Source organism: Telmatherina bonti (genome assembly GCF_933228915.1).
Source record: "Telmatherina bonti genome assembly, chromosome: 3".
NCBI classification, from domain to species: Eukaryota; Metazoa; Chordata; class Actinopteri; order Atheriniformes; family Telmatherinidae; genus Telmatherina; species Telmatherina bonti.
Window position 1 is genome coordinate 34,553,839 of NC_136621.1, and position 18,309 is coordinate 34,572,147.

General features: G+C 40.5%; 1 protein-coding gene across 1 annotated transcript in view; it reads right to left on the reverse strand.

Annotated features, from left to right (window-relative positions):
* Window positions 1–1,621: 1,621 nt before the first annotated feature.
* pcdh7a (protocadherin 7a) overlaps window positions 1,622–18,309 on the reverse strand; it is a 50,166-nt gene continuing 33,478 nt past the window's right edge. The window contains exons 4-5 of the mRNA XM_079263957.1: window positions 6,262–6,463; window positions 1,622–3,742 (exon numbers count right to left, since the gene is read on the reverse strand). Coding sequence (XP_079120083.1) covers window positions 3,204–3,742; window positions 6,262–6,463 — 741 coding nt within the window. The 3' untranslated portion in view covers window positions 1,622–3,203. The remainder of the gene's footprint in view (window positions 3,743–6,261; window positions 6,464–18,309) is intronic.

Genomic DNA, 18,309 nt, shown 5'->3' on the forward strand with positions numbered 1-18,309 from the left:
CGAGTTCCTTGAGAAGACAAATAAAAAACGTAAAAATACATTTCTTTTTTTTTTTTTCTTGCTTTTTTCTCGAGTGCAGATTTGAACCTTAAGCATGCCATAGTCTGTTATGGTATCCAGTTGTCTTTCTACAGTGTAGCTTAACCTGTACATGGCAAGGAGAGTAGCATGAGGGGGAAATGACAGGTACATAATGTCCATCGAAGCGTCTGTTTATAAAAAAAATGTCTTGATTAGTAGGTGATAGACTCCTTCTCTGTCTAGCTTCCCTCTTTACTTTGCAGTAGATTGAAACATATTAACATTTAAACGTGCAGTATAAAAAAAGTACACATCCACACAGATTCATGTACAGCAGGATCCCTTCAATTCAGATTCGAGGGGTTTGAAATGTGCCATTGAGGAGCTGCCATAAAACAGCAGTTAGAAGAATTATGTGCCAAGATGAGGAGACAAGGCTGTGTCAAGAGTCTCTTTACCAAAACAAAGTTTCTGCCCAAGTTCTTCAAACGTATCCCAGTGCTTCGACTCCACAGCACAACCGTGCGTCTTTTAGTTCCTCAGAATCGGCACCGTTGCAGGATATTGGAATTTCGTTATCATCTTGTCAACGCCAAGGTTTCGTGAAAACAAAAATTCCAAAGTTTTGAACTTTGGTACAATTTTCAGCACAGTCCATCAAAGCAGAGCTCAGCAAACAGTCAGTGTTGGCGGATTTTTCTTCGGGGGTAATGAAGGCAAGGGAGCAAATTCACCAGTGGCCTCAAAAGCTTAAAGAGTGTTCACACAGTAGTAAAGTTTAAAGTATATACAGGTTTACAAAGTGTGGTCACACGCAGACAGAATGCCTCGCCCTAATTAATCCTTAAAAATGTAAGCAGGCGTCGTGATTTCAGCTGTTTCCTTTTCCCAGACGCTGACTTCTCTGCCAGTCAAGCAGCAGCGGCATGACTAGTTTAAAACACTGTTGCACACCTGAGCTGGGCGCGTTTCTTTCTTACCCCTCATTTCCTGAACAAAGATGTGTCCTCTGCCTCTGATCCGCTACAAGCACAAAAAAAAAAAGATGAAGACACATTTACTGGCAGTTTCCAGCAGTGTTCCTTTCACCTATCCAGACATTAATGAGATCAGTGCAGATCACGGGAGGAAAAGAGAGGAGAAAGGAAACTCATTAAGACCGCAGGGACGACCTAACCCTATTATCCCTATCACACCACTGAGCCACACGCACTGATGATGGGAATTAAGATGCGTTGGCCTCGATCCACACCCACTCTTCAGCCCAATGCAACGGAGTGTGTCGGAAGTCGTGCAGCAGCTGATTGGAAGGACGGATGTGAAGGAGTTTGTTCTCTGTGCAGTTCAACACGGCGGTGTGGGCCCGCTCAGGTCAGCGGCGTGCATGGCAACAGGTAGCGGCAGAACTCCGCTCTCTCTTTTAGCTACAGCCTCTGGCACACTTTGTGCCAACTCCAGGGCTGTGGAAAACTGAGAGAAAAGGCCCGAACACGTTCACCCACTGAAACTAAAACTCACTCCATTCCCCCCCCCCCCTCGAGAACGCTCACTCTGCACAGACGTATCCAAATAACCCTGCTGTTCGAGAAAAGCACGAGGTTTACAAAAAGAGAGAAAAAAAAAAAATCCGCATCATCTTTCTGTCATGCAAAGTCTCTTTTTCTTTCCCATTTTTTCTAACAGTAAAAAACAGAGATTTGGTTTTTTATGAGTCCTACTTACAGTGCGCAGAATATCTCCTGCTCCAACGTTTTCTATCAATTACTTACAGTAGATGTCATTGAAATTCTCTTTAATGCATCCGCACGCATCAGTCAGCGGGATGAGTAGTTATTTAGATACACTTCATGTATAAATACTGGCTGGAGAGGAGCAGGCAAATTGCTACAGCTAGTTTAATGAGGCAATATGCTAAAAAATGATGATCCAAAGCACGCACACACACTTGCGTATGAGCCGAGCTTTCAGAGCATCTTAATACCTGTTTGAGCTTCTAGTTAGGTTTTAATATGTGTGTGTGTGTTCGTGTGTGTTTGTGTGTGAAAAGGTTTTTTCTGTCGTCTGAAGTGAGTAAACTTTATGTCACACAGCCACTAAAACTAAAGCGTGGCCCTACATGTGTGTCGACATTCTGTAAATGCACTGCATGAGTTGGAGTTTACATGCTCATGTTTGTGTGTATACGTGTTTGCATGCTTGTGCGTGTATATATGTGTGTGCATGTGAATGAGACAGCGCTTATCATACATTAGGACACAGTAGATGTGAAATGAGTCAGGCACCTCTGTCTGTTCTGAAATGGCTGAAAGCAGCAGAAACAGAATGCTGCCGTTTTTATCAAATACACACATGATATATACATACAGACTGGGCGTAAAGGGAAAATAATGAAACATTTTCATACACAGCAGAATACTGCGGCGCTAGAGACTATGAAAACCTTGTATTCTGAAGTAGTACTATCTGAGTACATCTTAGAAAAGAAGTCTTGTTTTCACCTTGTTGCTGTTCGCTCTGATTCATGTTTTTAAAGAACAGACTTGACACTGTTTACACGGCAAGATTCTCACGGAACTGGTTAATATTTCCCACCTGTGTTATGATACCGGTGATTAGGCATTAGAAAGTTTGATTGGTTGGAATTAGATCCAAATTACTCATTCAAAGACCCATAACTTCTTTTTTTAAATCTTTTCTGACAGAAACGAAGCCTCGGCGGTTTTTCAGCAGATGGTTCATTAGTTGTGTCCAAATTTGGACCGCTTTTGCCTCAGTTTTTAGATGCAACCAGGCTTTTCGAGCATCGTGACGTACGCAGTTTTTAATCTCTCTTATTTGCACAGATACCTTTGTGGTCAAAGGGTTAGGCATGCATTGGATTTAGAAAGGAAAAATAAAAGAGAAGATTGTCCTCTTCTACATGAACATACAGTCTTCGCCTGAAGGTAGCTTTCAGTATTGTTAAAAAACTTTTCTTTTGTTGTTTTTTTTTTTTTTTTGTTTGTTTTTAGAAAGACTTTCTGTTCAAATCACTCCAATGAGTTTATAGATGACTTGAGTTGAAGTGCCTGTGAGCATTAGTCAGAATCCAAAAGTTTGATGAAGGTGTTCGGAAGAGATCCTTTTTGATATTTTTCCTGTCTCAGTTTTTAAGTGTGGTCAGAAATTCTACGTGGAGGCCGTCACAGGTAGACCTCACGGCGTGACAATGTGAGGCAGGACGTAGTCTTGTAGTCCCCTCCAGTTCGGGTCAGTGGTATGACCTCAGGCTGGTTCTGGCCTTCTCCTCCCTCCTCCTCCGGCTGGCGCCTCCCAAAGCCTGCGCTGCTGAATGTGTCGTAGGATGCTGAAGTCATCTTGCGGTTCAGTAGGTTGCGGTTGTGATCGCCCACATTCCTGTTGCGGTCTCCACGACCCAGGGTGCCAAGAGGATCCCCGTTGACTAGAGGTAACCCCTGACCTTCTCCGCTGACCACAACCCCGGGTTCAGAGCTTCCTGCGCTGCCGGCGCTTTCACTGTCGCTCTCATGGTTGTTACCGCGGAGATTGTTGTTGTCATCTCCCGGGGCAAAAGTTGAGAGTCGTGGGGGGTCGCTGCCGTGGCGCTGACGCTGCCGTGGTGAAGGGCGGACAGGCATCCAGCATGTGTCAGAGTGGCCGAACTCATCACACTCTCTAGTGCACTTTCCTGTCAGAGCGACATCTGGCAGCTGTCTGGCATCTGGACACAGGACAAAAAAAAAAGTGATAAAAAGGAAAAAAAAATTAAAGACTTAGATTTCAGTTTCTGGCTTTATTTTTGTCATTTTTGTAGCTGGAAGCAGAGATTTCTCACAGAGGGAAATGGAAAGGTGTGATTTCAGTATATCTGCAACACCACCTGGATGCCCCATGAAGAGGCAATCAAACTGAAAGTACAACAAAAAAAAAAAAGAAAAAAGATAAGCTAAACACTGAACAAGAAGAAAAGAAAAATTGAAAACAAACCACACGATTAGATTAGAGCTGTAAAGGAGAGGATTGAGTTTGAAGGGAACAAGAAAGGGAGGAAAAACTGCTGTTGGAGCAAAATGAAAATCGCTGACTTCTAGAGAACGTTCAGAAAAACCCAGCTGTGCTCAGCATTACATGAAAGGTGAAAGGTGAGTTCAAGCCAAACAACTATCAGAGCCACAGGGAATGTAATTATCAGCTATCTGAATAGCAAATCTAAACTTCTTATGTGCAAAGACAAGACTACATGCTTTAAATATTAGCTTAATCCCACGAGTGCGAACAGTTCAGATGGAATGCTGATGTCCTGCAGGGCCAGATTTCCTTCTTATCTCCAGCAATCTATCATAAATCCATACAGAAAACAAGTCAAAGCAAGAGATGATTGGCAAAGAAAAGTGACATTCCTGCAAATTATTACAGTACAAACAGGAATCAGACACTGAATATGTCTCGTCTTTCCCATTTCACAGGTTTCAGGCGTTTTTATGGATGAAAAAGGTCTGCAAAACTATAAAGATTGAAGTTTTTTTTATAACTATTGTAAAGAGAATAGCAGGCTGCTGGTTACTCCAGAAGGTCGAAATGTAGGTTCTTACTTATAGATACAATCCACTGGAAAAAAAAAACATAACTGTGGACATCCAGAAGGAGAAACTTATGAAGCTTTGCTCATGAAGCAATTAATACGTTGTATTAATGCAAGAGTTGCAACATTGTTAAAGAAACCAGAAGAGAGGAATTTTTCAGGAATTACTTTCATCTCTGGGAATATCTTGGATAGTATTATTGTATCTGGGAAGATGCATCACTTGGTCAAAAAGCACGAGTTTACTGTTTGCAGACGACAGAAACAGCAGGTGAGTCGTGTAATTTTAAGATCACATGTGAGATGCAAAGTTGTGTTTCATTTAGACTGATGTACATCTAATCTCTCTTTAATCAAAGTGAGAGAAAAAGCATAAACACCTCAAGTCAGATTCGCTTTTTGCACATTATTAAAACTTTTTTTCAATATTTAACCTTTTCATTCACATTTTTTATTTAATTGATAAATATGAATAAAAATTCAGCTTCTGGACTTCTTACTTTAGACTTTTCTGTCATTTCTGTGTTGTATCACCATGTAACAGACTGGCACCCCACCTGGTTGGTGGCTGGTGTGAAGAGCGTCAAATGAAAATGAGCCACTGGCTCATATGCCACCATGTTTGACGAATCCGCTGACTAATTGGAGCAGTCCTTTTTGGGAAGGATGTCCAAGACACTTGAGTAAAAACTGAGCAATTGAATGATTTGTTTTTTGTCCCACAATACTGAACTATTTAAACCTAAGAGCATTGTATCTGTTGTAGGCCAATCATCAACTTATTTCTGGTGTCTGCTTTACTAATAAAACTAATAAAAAAGAAAAAACAAATAAAGAAAAAACCCCATATCAGTTGTAATCTCATCTGCATTTTTTATAGAACATGTCCAACAGCAGCAGCAGTGTCTGTAAATACACATGAAACCAAACAAGCATTTAATTATGCACAATAATTACAACCATTACTAAGAATTCACGGTTCAATTCTTCTCTTCATCTGACAGACAGAAACTTAATAAGCTCCACAAAATCCACCCAGATTTTCATACAGTGAAAATGCATAATTTCACTGAAACTACACTGAGAGTCTCAGAGGCAGTCAGTTGCCACGGACACGGTGACCTTGGTGAGCTGCCAGCATTCCACCGTACGATCTCATGCAGCAGAAAAGAGATGGAAATATTTTTTGTGACTGACTGGGAGGCTTAAGGCCTTGGATGAGACTCTGCCACAACATACTGCAACATTAGCTTTTCAAAAAAAAAATCTCCTCACATAATACAAGGAAGCCTTGCACACAAAAAACAAGGTGTGTGTTTTGTGAAGTAATGCATGCATATACACAAAGGACAACTGCTTTATTGTGTAAAACACATTCCCAGCAAGACGGGAGAAAAGAAACTCTGGAAACCTTGACAGCAAGTCAAGGTTCCAACGAAAATGTTTGTCTAGCATATTCCAATATCTCTGTGTGTGTGAGCAAAAGAAAGAAAATGTGTGTGTGTGTTTATAGTCGAAAACATGTCCATTCCTTTTACAGTATGACGTAAACATAACCTCGAGACGAGAAATATTTTAGTCGGTGTGTTTGGCAGCAGGTCAAGTTCAGTGAATCTTACTGGCTGAGCACCAATAGACGTCAAACAAGAACGGCGTACCATTCTCCACGTGCTCCTCCTCCCCCACGCTGCCTTCCGGTGTGGTTCGCTCGTAGCCTTCTTCAGGAAGCGACAGGGCTCCCAGCCGCGGGCCGGAGGAGCTCTTGCTGCTCGGCGTCTCGGAATCTTCCACGCCGCTGTCATAGCAACCACCTTCCTGGGGTTGGTTCACGACGGAGAAGGTCACCCGGCGAAGGGTCCCCTGCAAGAAACACACACACACACACACACAATATGGGATTAATCATCCAGGATTCCTAATCTGAGGTTCTAAATCTGAGGATTAGGCAGTTGGGAAGGGTCTGGAAAGACATATTGGGATTATCTGATCATGTTCGCCTTGATTATGGGCTTAGCTGTTACAATGCAGGGTAATAGTCAACCAATCGTGGCGGTCTTTCAAAGTTTTCAATTGTCTTTTAATCTCCGTTTAGATTAATGCTGCTGGACATGGCGGGTGTGTTTACAAACCGCTGGGACACTTATTCCCAATCTGGATTGGCGCCTAATAGTAGCAGCTGGGGTAATAGAGTTTAGTTTCAAAATGCTTAGGACATTGAGGACATTCCAATACTGTCAACTAATGCAAGCGATGCTCTGATCTCATTAAACATTTTGTCTGTTTCCAGTGCTCCACTTCTCAGCTAATGCAATTCAATATCAGCCTCAGCACTGAGGTTACAATACACGAGTAACAGTGTTTACAGTGTTAAAATGCAGCAATCATGGAATTCCTTCATCCTGGCATTCACATGGATGCAACATGGATGTCTGTAGACTAGAGCAGCCTTCACCCAGCCGAACAGAAGAGTCCCGCAAAAACAGCTTTGACAGAACTCAAAGAAAATTACAAAGAGTCTGAGTCTGAGTTGTTGACCTGGTTACCAAACTCTCCACATGCTATTCTGATGGCATCTGTAGGATGCAAACAGAGTCCACAACTACCCCGTCCTATTACTGGCAGGGCACAAAGCATCTGTTCCTGATGTTTTTCTACATGATGCCCTACTATAAGTCGACCTTTAGATGTTCTTTCATAACAGTGCCCGGATGGAGAACTTCTGACCGCATGAGGAGTACTGATATGAAATCTATTCCAGCCAGAGTCACCTAATGTAGTAATAAATGATTATTTACTAGGGTTGGGGAATCAAATTTGCCTCACAATTTTGAAATAGATTTTTCTGTTAAAAGATTATTTAAAATGATTAAAAATAATACATTATCTTTTTTTTTTTTTTTTTTTTGCCATTTTTATCGTTTTTATTGATCTTTTTACTTGTCTTCTTGGGCATTATAGCAACAGAGTGATGGTCTGGCTACTATGTTGCTATTTCCTAATTAACATGAAGAAAAGTGACGAGTAAAAAAAACTTTCTTACATGTTGCAGTTTAAACAAAATCGGCCCAAATATATTCTAAGAATCAAGTTACTTGGAAAATGAGCACATTTTGTTACTTAAGTGTAATTATTATGAATCAAAAATCTGTTTGAATCAAGAAATCGATCCTGAATTGAAATGTCACCTAAAAAATCTGAATCGAATAGAATTGTGAGTTGTTGTTAGGTTCACATCCCTAATATTTACTTCTGTCTCGATCTAAAAGATCCACATCTGAATGGATGGATGGATGAATGGAGGGATGGATGGATGGACGGATGGATGGCGGTATGGAGGAATCGATGGATGGATGGATGGATGGATGGACAGATGAATGGTTGGATGGATGGATGGACAAAAAAAAAAACTATAGAATACATGTTTCTTATTGTAAACTTGCTAAGTATTTGACCATTTTCCTGACACTAGGTTTTGTCTTCACTTGATTGTTTCTTTTTTTTTTTTTTTTTTTTTTTTGTTTCAAATAAAATTACTTTGCACTGGCCAAAGTAATTACACTGATTAGTATTTCAAAGTCCATTATGAGCTTTGCAAAAGCTTGAAGTTTGTTCATGAGCCCTTCAAAAGAATAAAACTCTTACTCTAAACAAGACAAATAAAACAGTTTAACACCAATGACCATAAATAAAGCAACTCTGTAGTGGAATTGGTTTCAGCAAAGATTTACAGTTTGCCAACCATTCAAACTGAGAATCACAACTGCTGTGGTTTTTTAACGCACAAATACACCCCTCCTTTGTAGTCAGCCAAGTGGTTTTAACTTTGGAGAGAAAACAAGACTGTAAGTTCATGCTGAGAGAATATCAGAGAGCGCTAAATGACTCCATCTGGCCTGAAGGGATCAGTCTGCACCAGGACACCTGTTTTTATTTGACATCCATTCTATCTCGTCTCATACTCATTTATCTGCTTACAAAATTACATCCCTTAAATCTAGATCTGCTTTGAAACAAGCAGTATGCAGTGAGAAAGAGAGGCGGACAGAAAGGAGATTAGGCTGAAAAAAACAAACAAAAAAACTATAGCTTGGAATGTCACCTCTAGATGATCTGCAGGGAAACTGATGGGATGCTGGAATAAAAGCTCAAACTGCACAGATTTATTCGTTCTCTTCCAAACACAGAAACGAAACAGTTCATCTACTGAACACACAAGGCAAAAGGAGAGAGGAGCACAGCTAAATTAATTAAGCAGAAGGAGGGAATTAGCGGCGGACTTGTTTCTTCTGCCACTTCTTAACAGCATTCAGATGAAAGGGGGAGGGGGGGGGGGGGGGGGGTGAGAGAAAGAAACTCAGACAGCAGGAAGGATGAGCAAGGCTGAAGGAAGAGCAGGAGATACTCAAGTCCATGGAACACCAGCAGAATCACCTTAACTCTCAGACATAAACCTGGATCCTTTTATTCCATGTTCACATTGGAGTTAAACAAAAAAAATGCTTAAAGAAATAAGAATGAGTCTAAATACTCAGAGAATGATGGTTTTTGTTTTCTTTTCCTATAAATCTACATGTGTGATCCCATCATAACAAGTTTCTCCTGCCAGCAATATCAGGGGATACAAGTCTTCTATTTCTTTGCTTTAAAAGGCTGTTAAAGCTGTTTTCTTCGGATTAGGGTAAGATTATATCAACATCACTGCAAACTGTGTATCTGTGATCACAGTGTAAGTATTTCTATGATAAGAATAATAATGTACATTTAGAATTATTTCTGATCATAAGTCAACAAGCTTAATATTTTCAACACAGAGATGTTCATCTTAGTGTTCGTAGAATCAAAATTGAAAGAAACTCTTCAGAAATTATTCATAGGATCATCATTAGCCTCATTTTATGCTCCTTGTGTTTTGCATTACTACAGCAAAAGAAAAGAAATACTTAGGGATTTAAAAAAAAACAAAAAAAAACTGAACACTTGGAACAGTTGTGGACATAACTAAAAGAAGAAAATACCCCAGTTTTCTGCAATAAAGAAAAAGCTTGAACACATACTTTTACAATACTGGACTTTTTCCGCTTCACATTTAACAAAAAATGTCCTTGCTGTTTTGACGTGCCATTTATAAAAGCCTTCATCTTCCATGGCCAGAAAATCCAAGTAAGGTTCATTCTTTTGTAAAGCATTCTGAATCTATTTTCATCCAGGAGGTTAATGATTCTGGAAATACCTTCACTGGCTAATGATCAGAAAGGAAGCAGCTCAGTCAGGCTGCATTTCAGCAGAAAAAGGCTAATTGCTACATTGCTAATGTATTAAAAGTCAGCAGTTGCAATGTTTACCTGCTTGATAGTTTCAGTTTTGCATGTTCATATGAGAAGTTTTGCTAATTTAGCAATAACCAAGAACAGAAGAGTTAAGTATGACAAAGCTACTAAATAAGGCAGTTTGCTTTCATTGACAGAAAGTTTCTACTTAGTAATTTCATATGTAATTCTTATGTCATCGTAAATGTAGTAGCCTGCTGCTAATTATGATGTTATTTCAGCTTTGGCTTTGGATAATGTGTCTGTATGAGAACAAGTTCAAGTTTCTGGATCTTGTTTAAAATGAGGAAAGGCTGCCATGCTTACATTAAGCATGGCTGAGAAAGTCCTATTTATAGAATTCCAGGTTATGAATGAAAAAGACTGACAGATTCAGGCGTTGATGGATCTTTATAAACAGTCAGGGGAGATCTGTGTTTCATGGTTTCCCCCCCTCTGGGAGACATAAAGATCTTCTAAAAGATCTTATGACAAGTCATCCCCGTAGTCGTTAAGTAACACGGTCTCATGGCAGCTCATAAGTCAAGCTATTTTAGCTTTTAGGTTCATGTTCACCACCATTATTTTTAATACAAACATCAACAACGGTTTTCAATGGTACAAGAAACTCCGCTTTTGAAAGTTGGAGGTAAAACAAACCGACATGTCTCCTAAAAGAAACTGGATTCAACACCAGCTGGCAGCCATCATTTCTTCCATTTTCACTACCTTGTTTACTACTTACACTGTTAGGTTTAAGCTTCTAAACAACTTGGCACTTATCAGGATAAAACACATCTATCCACATGTTTAAAAATCTCATGGGTTCCATGCACGTGTGCTCTTCACATTGGGAAGCTTAAAGGGGTGCTATTATGGTATTTTGAGTTGTCTGAGCTTTCTACAGTGTTACAGTGTTGAATCCGCATGAGAGATTTGAACGGCACTGTTTTTTATCACCTAAACGCATGTTTGAGTTTGAGTCCCAGCACACTCTCCGTCTGGTTTCCATGGCGATGAAAACGCATTGTTTTAAGAGTTTTTTCTACTTGGAAATCCTTGTGACGTCCCGGGGGATAAGGTTCGGTGATTGGTTACCTTCTACTGGTTAACAAGGGCATGTACAAATACATCAGGCGGGTGGAAAACGTGGGATAAAGTTATTTCCAACGATGGCTGGTGAGTTTACCAAAGAGAGACATCCTGCTGCATTCGTTGCTGTGGGTTGCTGTTTTCCACTTCGTTTTCAGGCTCTGATTCAGGTTCCAACATGTAGGGCTGTATGCTATGTGTTGACATTGTATTTTGTTTTGTTTTTTATTGAGTTCATATTAGCCTAATCCTTCTGTTTATGAGATGTTACAATGACAGTGAAAGCAGGTGCGGTGCGCGCTCTCAATGTAGTGGAGTGGCGGGAGGCGGGGCTTAATGCGGAAGAGTCTCAATCCACTCGTTTTGCCCACAGGCTGATCTGACAGCCTACGGAGAGGGTCGGTCTGAAGTAAATAAAGCCATTTGTGACAATAACTCCATCAATCCCAGCCCTTCTGGTCTCAGAAATAAAAATAAATTAGCCTGAAATGCACATAATAGTTCCACTTTTTTTTTTTTCCTTTTTTTTTTTTTTCCTTTTATAATAGTTCCACTTTAAGTATCTGAGTTAAATGTGAGGAAGACACTGACTGGCGCTATAATAATAATAATAATAATGTAAATGCAAAGATCCAGCCTGCACCACGGGGCAGGTGTCCATTGCCAGAGGATGAGTGGTATTAGCAGACTGGTGGGGGCTGCTCTCTCTCTGTTTTCCATTACAGAATTCATCTGATCAGCAATGATTCCATCTAATTCAATTTCCCTCTTTCCGATCAGAGCTACCCAATCTAAACGCTTCATCTGGATCATTTTGTTTTCTCTTCCTCCACCTTTGTCCTTCTTTTCTTCAGCTGATCTGATACTGACTACGCTGTATGAATTCACTGCTGTAACTCTGCTTTTTCTCTGTTCCTCCAGCTAACTTCCTCCACACCCCCCACCTCCTCCTCCTCCAACCCCTTCCTCTCCTTGCCAGTCAGCTTTATGATGTGGCAATCGATGATGAGTCCTTGACCTCGTTATGAGTACCTCTCCGCTTCCCCCCACAGCAGGGTTTATTGACCCATAACTCCTCTTCAGCCCCTCACCCCCTTTCTCCCCCCCCGCCCCCCCTTTTTTTTTTTGTTTTTTTTTGTTTTAGCTCTTATCTTTTCCTCAGTCTTGAAGGCACTCGTTGACAAACCTCTCTTCTTTTGCCAAATCCAATATTTATATTTTGGCTGCTTTTAGTTATTACTTTCCACTCACCGTGCACTCAACATGTTCCGACCTGGTCCCCTATGGCTTCCTCTCAATTCTACCTCCCATTTTAAGATACTCCTGCTTCACACAAACTATTTGAAAAGCTTGTCTTAATAAGAAATCCTGTCAAATTTCTTTCTCTCTCCTTTGCTTATGTCTTAAATGTATCTTTCATTATTTTCTCTCTGCTTTAGCAGCTTCTGTTGTTGCACAAAAAGTACTTAATGCTTTCAAAACCTGACTGACAAAGTGGTCTTTTGTGTATATTTACCTTCTATCAATAAAGGCTGACAGCTACATATATCATATTTCCACAAAGAGTCAACTCACATTTATCATAAGTCTGGACACACACACACACACACACACACACACACACACACACACACACACACACACACACATATGGATAAATTGGCATTGGTCCAGTGTGGCCTATGAATTCATGCCTGATGGAATATTAATTGAGTTTGACGGAGGACATCAAAAAAACCTTCCTCTTAATCTGACACGGCCCATTACAGTTCAATTCTGACACGGGAGCCTCGCTCATCTGCATGGCACCATGAATGTGTGTGAGTGGGTGTGTGTGAATGCAATATTGTAGGGACATATGAGTGTCGTGATACAGCACAGGAGTTATCATGAAGCTATTTCTGTGAGATGAGTGTGAATCAAAAAGATGCATGATGGGCCTGAGCTAAGAATAAACTTAACCATGTGAATCTTGAAGCTCTGAAGCCAAAAAAAAAAAAAAAAAAAAATTAGAAAAGAAAGTTCTTAATATAGCTTTCATTTTAGGGCATGAGTGTGTTGCAGTGCACAGGAGCGTGTGCACATGTTTCTGTATGAGTGAGACTTCACACCTTTATGTTTGCGTTTTATGACTGCGTGAGCCTAAAAGCCTGCAAGATGTGTTATGTCAGCCTGTGAGAGCGCGTGTGTTTGTAGTGTGAGGACCAGCATATGTGTGTGCACGCACAGGCACAGGTTGGCTCAGTCATCAAGGTAATTAGTGTGTAAACCTCCTCGCTGTCGGTTCAAAGAGAATTAACGAGCTCTAGTTAATTAACAGTCTCCCTCTCTTCTTCTTACATGTGTCTGCATATTCAACACATGTGTATGCATCTGCACATCTTGGTGCGTGCGTGTGTGTGCACATTTGCTTGCAAGTGTCTGTTTGTTTGTTTGTTTGTCTATGTCCTGCTGCACTCTGGTCTGCATAATGAATTTACAGGTTGCGGCTTATGCATAAACCAAAACTACAAATATGTTTGTAAGAGAAGAGCTACATTTCCCTTCGGCTATCTGCGCATTCTCATATTTGACATCGTCTAGGTATGTGGGTAAAACTTCCATGTAAAGGCTGATTTTACTATTTATCAGTTAGTTACAGCTGCATGAGACTCTTTGGCTCCTCTTTCACACACAGAAATGCCCTAGGGTAAAGTTGTGGGTCAGATTCCCACCATGGAAGCAAATTTGTTCATTTATTCCCTTGCCTCTGTCACCCAATGCATGCAAAATAGTGAGGATGTTATCCATAATCTATAACTGCATTGACCTTTGCTGTATCCTATAGAAGATGCACCTTAACCTTCTGCAGTCTACATTCAGAGTAGAGATGAAATCAGCCTCTGATAGTTTGCTTCCTGAAGTGAATCTGATGGGAGTTTGACTGATATGGCTTATTCATAAATCATGCTATGGCTCATCTTGACACTGATGTGTAAGTGGGTGTTGAAAGGTTCGGCTGCTCTGCTTGATATTTAACAACAGCAACAACAATGTCATGGCTTGTTTGCATTTTATTATACCGGTCACGATAAACGTAGGGTAAACCTGGAAAGGAGAGAAGGCATAACAAGAAAAATGTTCAAATATGCCTGTTTTCACAAGCTGACTATTTCCTATAGTTCTGCTGCAGAAAAAGGTGGTACAACAGCTTCTTTTTGTATACCTTTCAAGCACAATACATCCATATGACCAAGTAAATAACCTGCAAGCTCACAGTAGCAAACACTGCAAACCAAGCTGAGACCACCACACATGGTAAACTGTGCTCAAACATTTGGACTTATCTGCAGTTCTGCCACACATTAAGTCTGGTCCTTTCCTTTCAGATGCAATCTTGTCAAGAGGGACACATTAAACTGGCCCATAAACATCAGCTCCATAAACTCTGGGCGTCACATTTGGTGCATTTCTGTGTTCTGTGCAGGTTTGTAGAGACTAATGTTAACTGTTGCTGTTACGAACTACTTGTTTGATGCTGCTTTAAATGGGTTGAAACTGTTGGGCTTAAACCCAACTATTGGAGGTTAAGACTAGGCTGATAAACATAAACTGTATAGGAACATGTTTCGCTTGTTAACTGCTACTTAATGGAAAAAAATCTAATCAAACTAACATATAGCTGGAATTAAAATGTATTTTCTCACACTAATTTTTGGTCAGAGAAAATAAGGCTAAGAACAGGAATGAAGAGACTGCAGATGAATAAATTAACATGCCTTCCAGCTGAGAATGAGGAAGGATTTCCAAACACTGGTTGGATCTGGTATGTTGGCCATGATCACAGCTAATGTGATGGATTATTATGTGACAGCAAATGTGTGACTTTGTTATTATGCCCCAAAAATAACAAATTCGAGGTAAAACTGTATTTTGCCTCATGTTTTTGTGTTGTATCTGATCATTTTATGAGCCAAACATAAATCAACCAGACGTTTGACATCCTCTTTGTAACAGCTCTCTCCAGACACTTCAAATTTTCCTAACATTGACTGAAGGGATTAGCTTTGTAATTTCCCTGCCTGTTGTCCTTGACTGCTGATTTAGGCCTGAAACACATCATATTTGATGCCAAGTATAAACAGTTTTTGAAATATGGCTCTCTTTTATGCCAGAAATTGGATAGTGTGACCCTCACAGAATAATAAGTCGATCAAAGGCCAGATTGATGGAATTCTTTAAGAGGTTTAGCAGTTCCAGAGAGCATAATGGCTCAACCCAGTTCTTTCAACCTACTGTGCAAAAAGCAAAAAAAAAAAAAAATCAGCCTTGGAAAAACTTAATGAAATTAGTGATGAAATGTTTCCAGTATATTTTGACTTGAGCTGCTCTGAACAAGCAGATATCGGATCTTCAACGCCAGATTAAATGAATTCTAATCCCATTACTTAAACTATGTCATCCCATCATGTTTCTCCTAATGCAAGCTCTTATTTACAACTCTAAACATAACTGAGCTGATAAAATGTCCGTCTCGTGCATATTTAAGCAAAAAACTGTTAAAAAAATAAGTAAGGTGATACAGCACTATGGCACCACGGCAAACAATGAAAGCTAATATGTTTGTGCTGACACGTCGTGGACGCAGCCCAGAGTTCATATCAGGAATGCTGATCAGACAAGATGACCTTTGCTTCTGCTCTTTTTGTTTTGCTTTTGTTTCGCGATGACATTCTGCTAATGCAACCAGTAAGTTCGAAGAAGGAAACCTGCCCATACTTTGAGGATAGAGTAAATGCTGAAGTAATAAGATGAGCGAAGCATCATGACGTGCAAAAAGAATTAGAGTATCTTTTGATGGAAAATAATGTTTTTAAAGCAGGGATGCTGCTGTCTATTCACACGGCTCTGCTGCTGAGGTTTATCTTCATTCATTCACTTTAAACAATCGCTTTCTTTGCCGTTCTTTACTGCTCTTTTCCTACATTTCCTCTGCTGCTTAGATTATCTTACCCATTCCAGATGTCTTGTTTCTTTCCTTGGGGGATTTCTTACGAGAACCTCAACTGTGAAATTTACTGCTGAGAAATCGCCTGAATATCTCGGGTGATTCAATCTCATCAGTGCAGATAAAGCTCAACAAAGTTCATTCATTTAACATTCCATTTCAATGCCTTTCTCTGTTGCTGTGGTCTGTCGACACACTGATGAGAAAAGTAAGTGATTAAATAAAACCAGTGTAAATTCTGACAAAGCGACTGAGTCAACAGGTCACATTTCTCCGCTGTAACGGTACATTTGCTGGGATATAAAAAAAAAGAAAACCTCTTTTGAATCTTTCTGCTGTCAACTGTTAAGTTAAAACACATAAAAGGATGTGAGGAGAAAAAAAAATATAACTGGGAAATACACAGAGAGGATCTTGCAGCTTCTAAATAGCCAGTCCACGGGTTGGTTTTCATTCGATGAAGACGTATTTGCACAGAGTGTGTAAATGTAGACATGATCTAAAAATGTATTCAACCCTGCTATTGTGAAGAGTGTGTTGGGATTTAATTGTAAAAAAAAAAAAAAAAAAGAACAGGTCTTGCTTACATAGTGCCCTCATTAGGTCACTGGCACAGTGGGTCATGTGATTACCAAAGTGGATTCTAAAAGTCTGTGCACCCTTACTCACATTTTCTTCACCATGGATAGTTACACTGGCAGAAGATGAGTTGATCTCTAAAGGGCCTCGATACATAATAGAATTTCCTCTCTTTACACCCCAATGTCTTAATTATAGTTTGAGTGTGAACTTGTGTGTAGCCATGGGCTCGGCTAGGCCGCTAATGGCCACGCTGAAATGTTTTGGAATTGATGCCAAAAGCAGAAGGTGGCTGTAGGACAATAGAGAAAACAGGTGTACCTCTACCTTCACAAATATGTCCTTCATGGAAGAGTGATGGAAGATTTCTATTTCTGATTCCCAAGTCTGGAGGTTAACATGAAACCTTCTGGTTGCAAAGCACAAAGGCCGATTTAGATACAAAAGTGTTGTTGAACCAATGATGTTAATCCAGTGGCATAACCAAATTTCTATGAATTAAAAGAGAAAATGATGCTAACCACATCTACAAAACAACTACCTCAGTGAAGCTTGGGGTCTCACCAAGACCTCCACAAAGCCGACACCTTGAAATACTCAAGTCAAAGTTGTCACTGATGCAGAGTTGTTTTCCAAACAAGAATTACCCTGAAAGCTGTAAAAAGCTAAGATATTTGTAAAAGTGAGTGTGTGAGGTTGGCAAAATTTCTCCTTTTTGTTTTAATCCCTGAAATATATTAAAAAAAAATTAAATTGTGTCTTTGGGCTGCACGGTGGCGTAGTGGTTAGCAGGATGCAGCCCATTGGCTGGGGCGAGGTTTGGACAGTGGCCTTTCTGTGTGAAGTTTGCATGTTCTCCCAGTGTATGTGTGCGTTCTCTCCAGGTATTCCGGCTTCCTCCTACCGTCCAAAGACATACATGCTAGGTTAATTGGTTACTCTAAACTGCCCTTAAGAATGAGTGTGAGCGTGAGTGGTTGTCTCTGTGTGTGGCCCTGCGATGGACTGGCAAGCTGTCCAGGATGTACCCTGCCTTTCACCCACAGACTGCTGGGATAGGCTCCTGCTTCCCCGCGACCCTTCATCAGATTAAGTGGTTTGGATAATGAATGAATAAACTGTGTCTTTTGGTAAGGGTTGCTTTTTAAAATTGGAACGTGCCTGTGCTTCCTTCACAGCTGAACAATGGTTGAAAAAACAGAACAGATTCATTAGTATTTACGATACGCACAAAAACCAAACTGAGACAGAAAAACAGTTTTCAATCAGAGTCAAATCACAGTCAGGCAGAGTGAGAGCATCATGTTTGGCGTTGGAGTGCTGTGGTATTTGCAGAATGCTGAAAATTGTTTGGAGCAGGTTGAAACTCAGCTCAGGGAAGGAAGAAGCAATATGAGCAGCATTTCATTCATTTGTCTGACCCACAGATGTTGAAGGCGCCTTATTACCACAACACTCACACGGCCTCCATGCATACACCCTAAACGCACCCATTAGGCACACCTGCTAGTTTCCGCACACACTTGCAGGTCTGCATGTGCACATATAAATGTGTTGGAGTGTGTATAACTATGCAGCAGCATGTTGCAGTGGGACCACCTCTGCAGTAAGAGCAATACCCCCCCCTCTGCATACTTCCCCCTATTCCCCCCTTCACTGCCATATTTCTCCGCTACCCCTCTCCCCTTTGCTCACTCTCTTCTCTGCATTCTCCTCCTCTTTCTCACCTCCTCTTCTCCTCC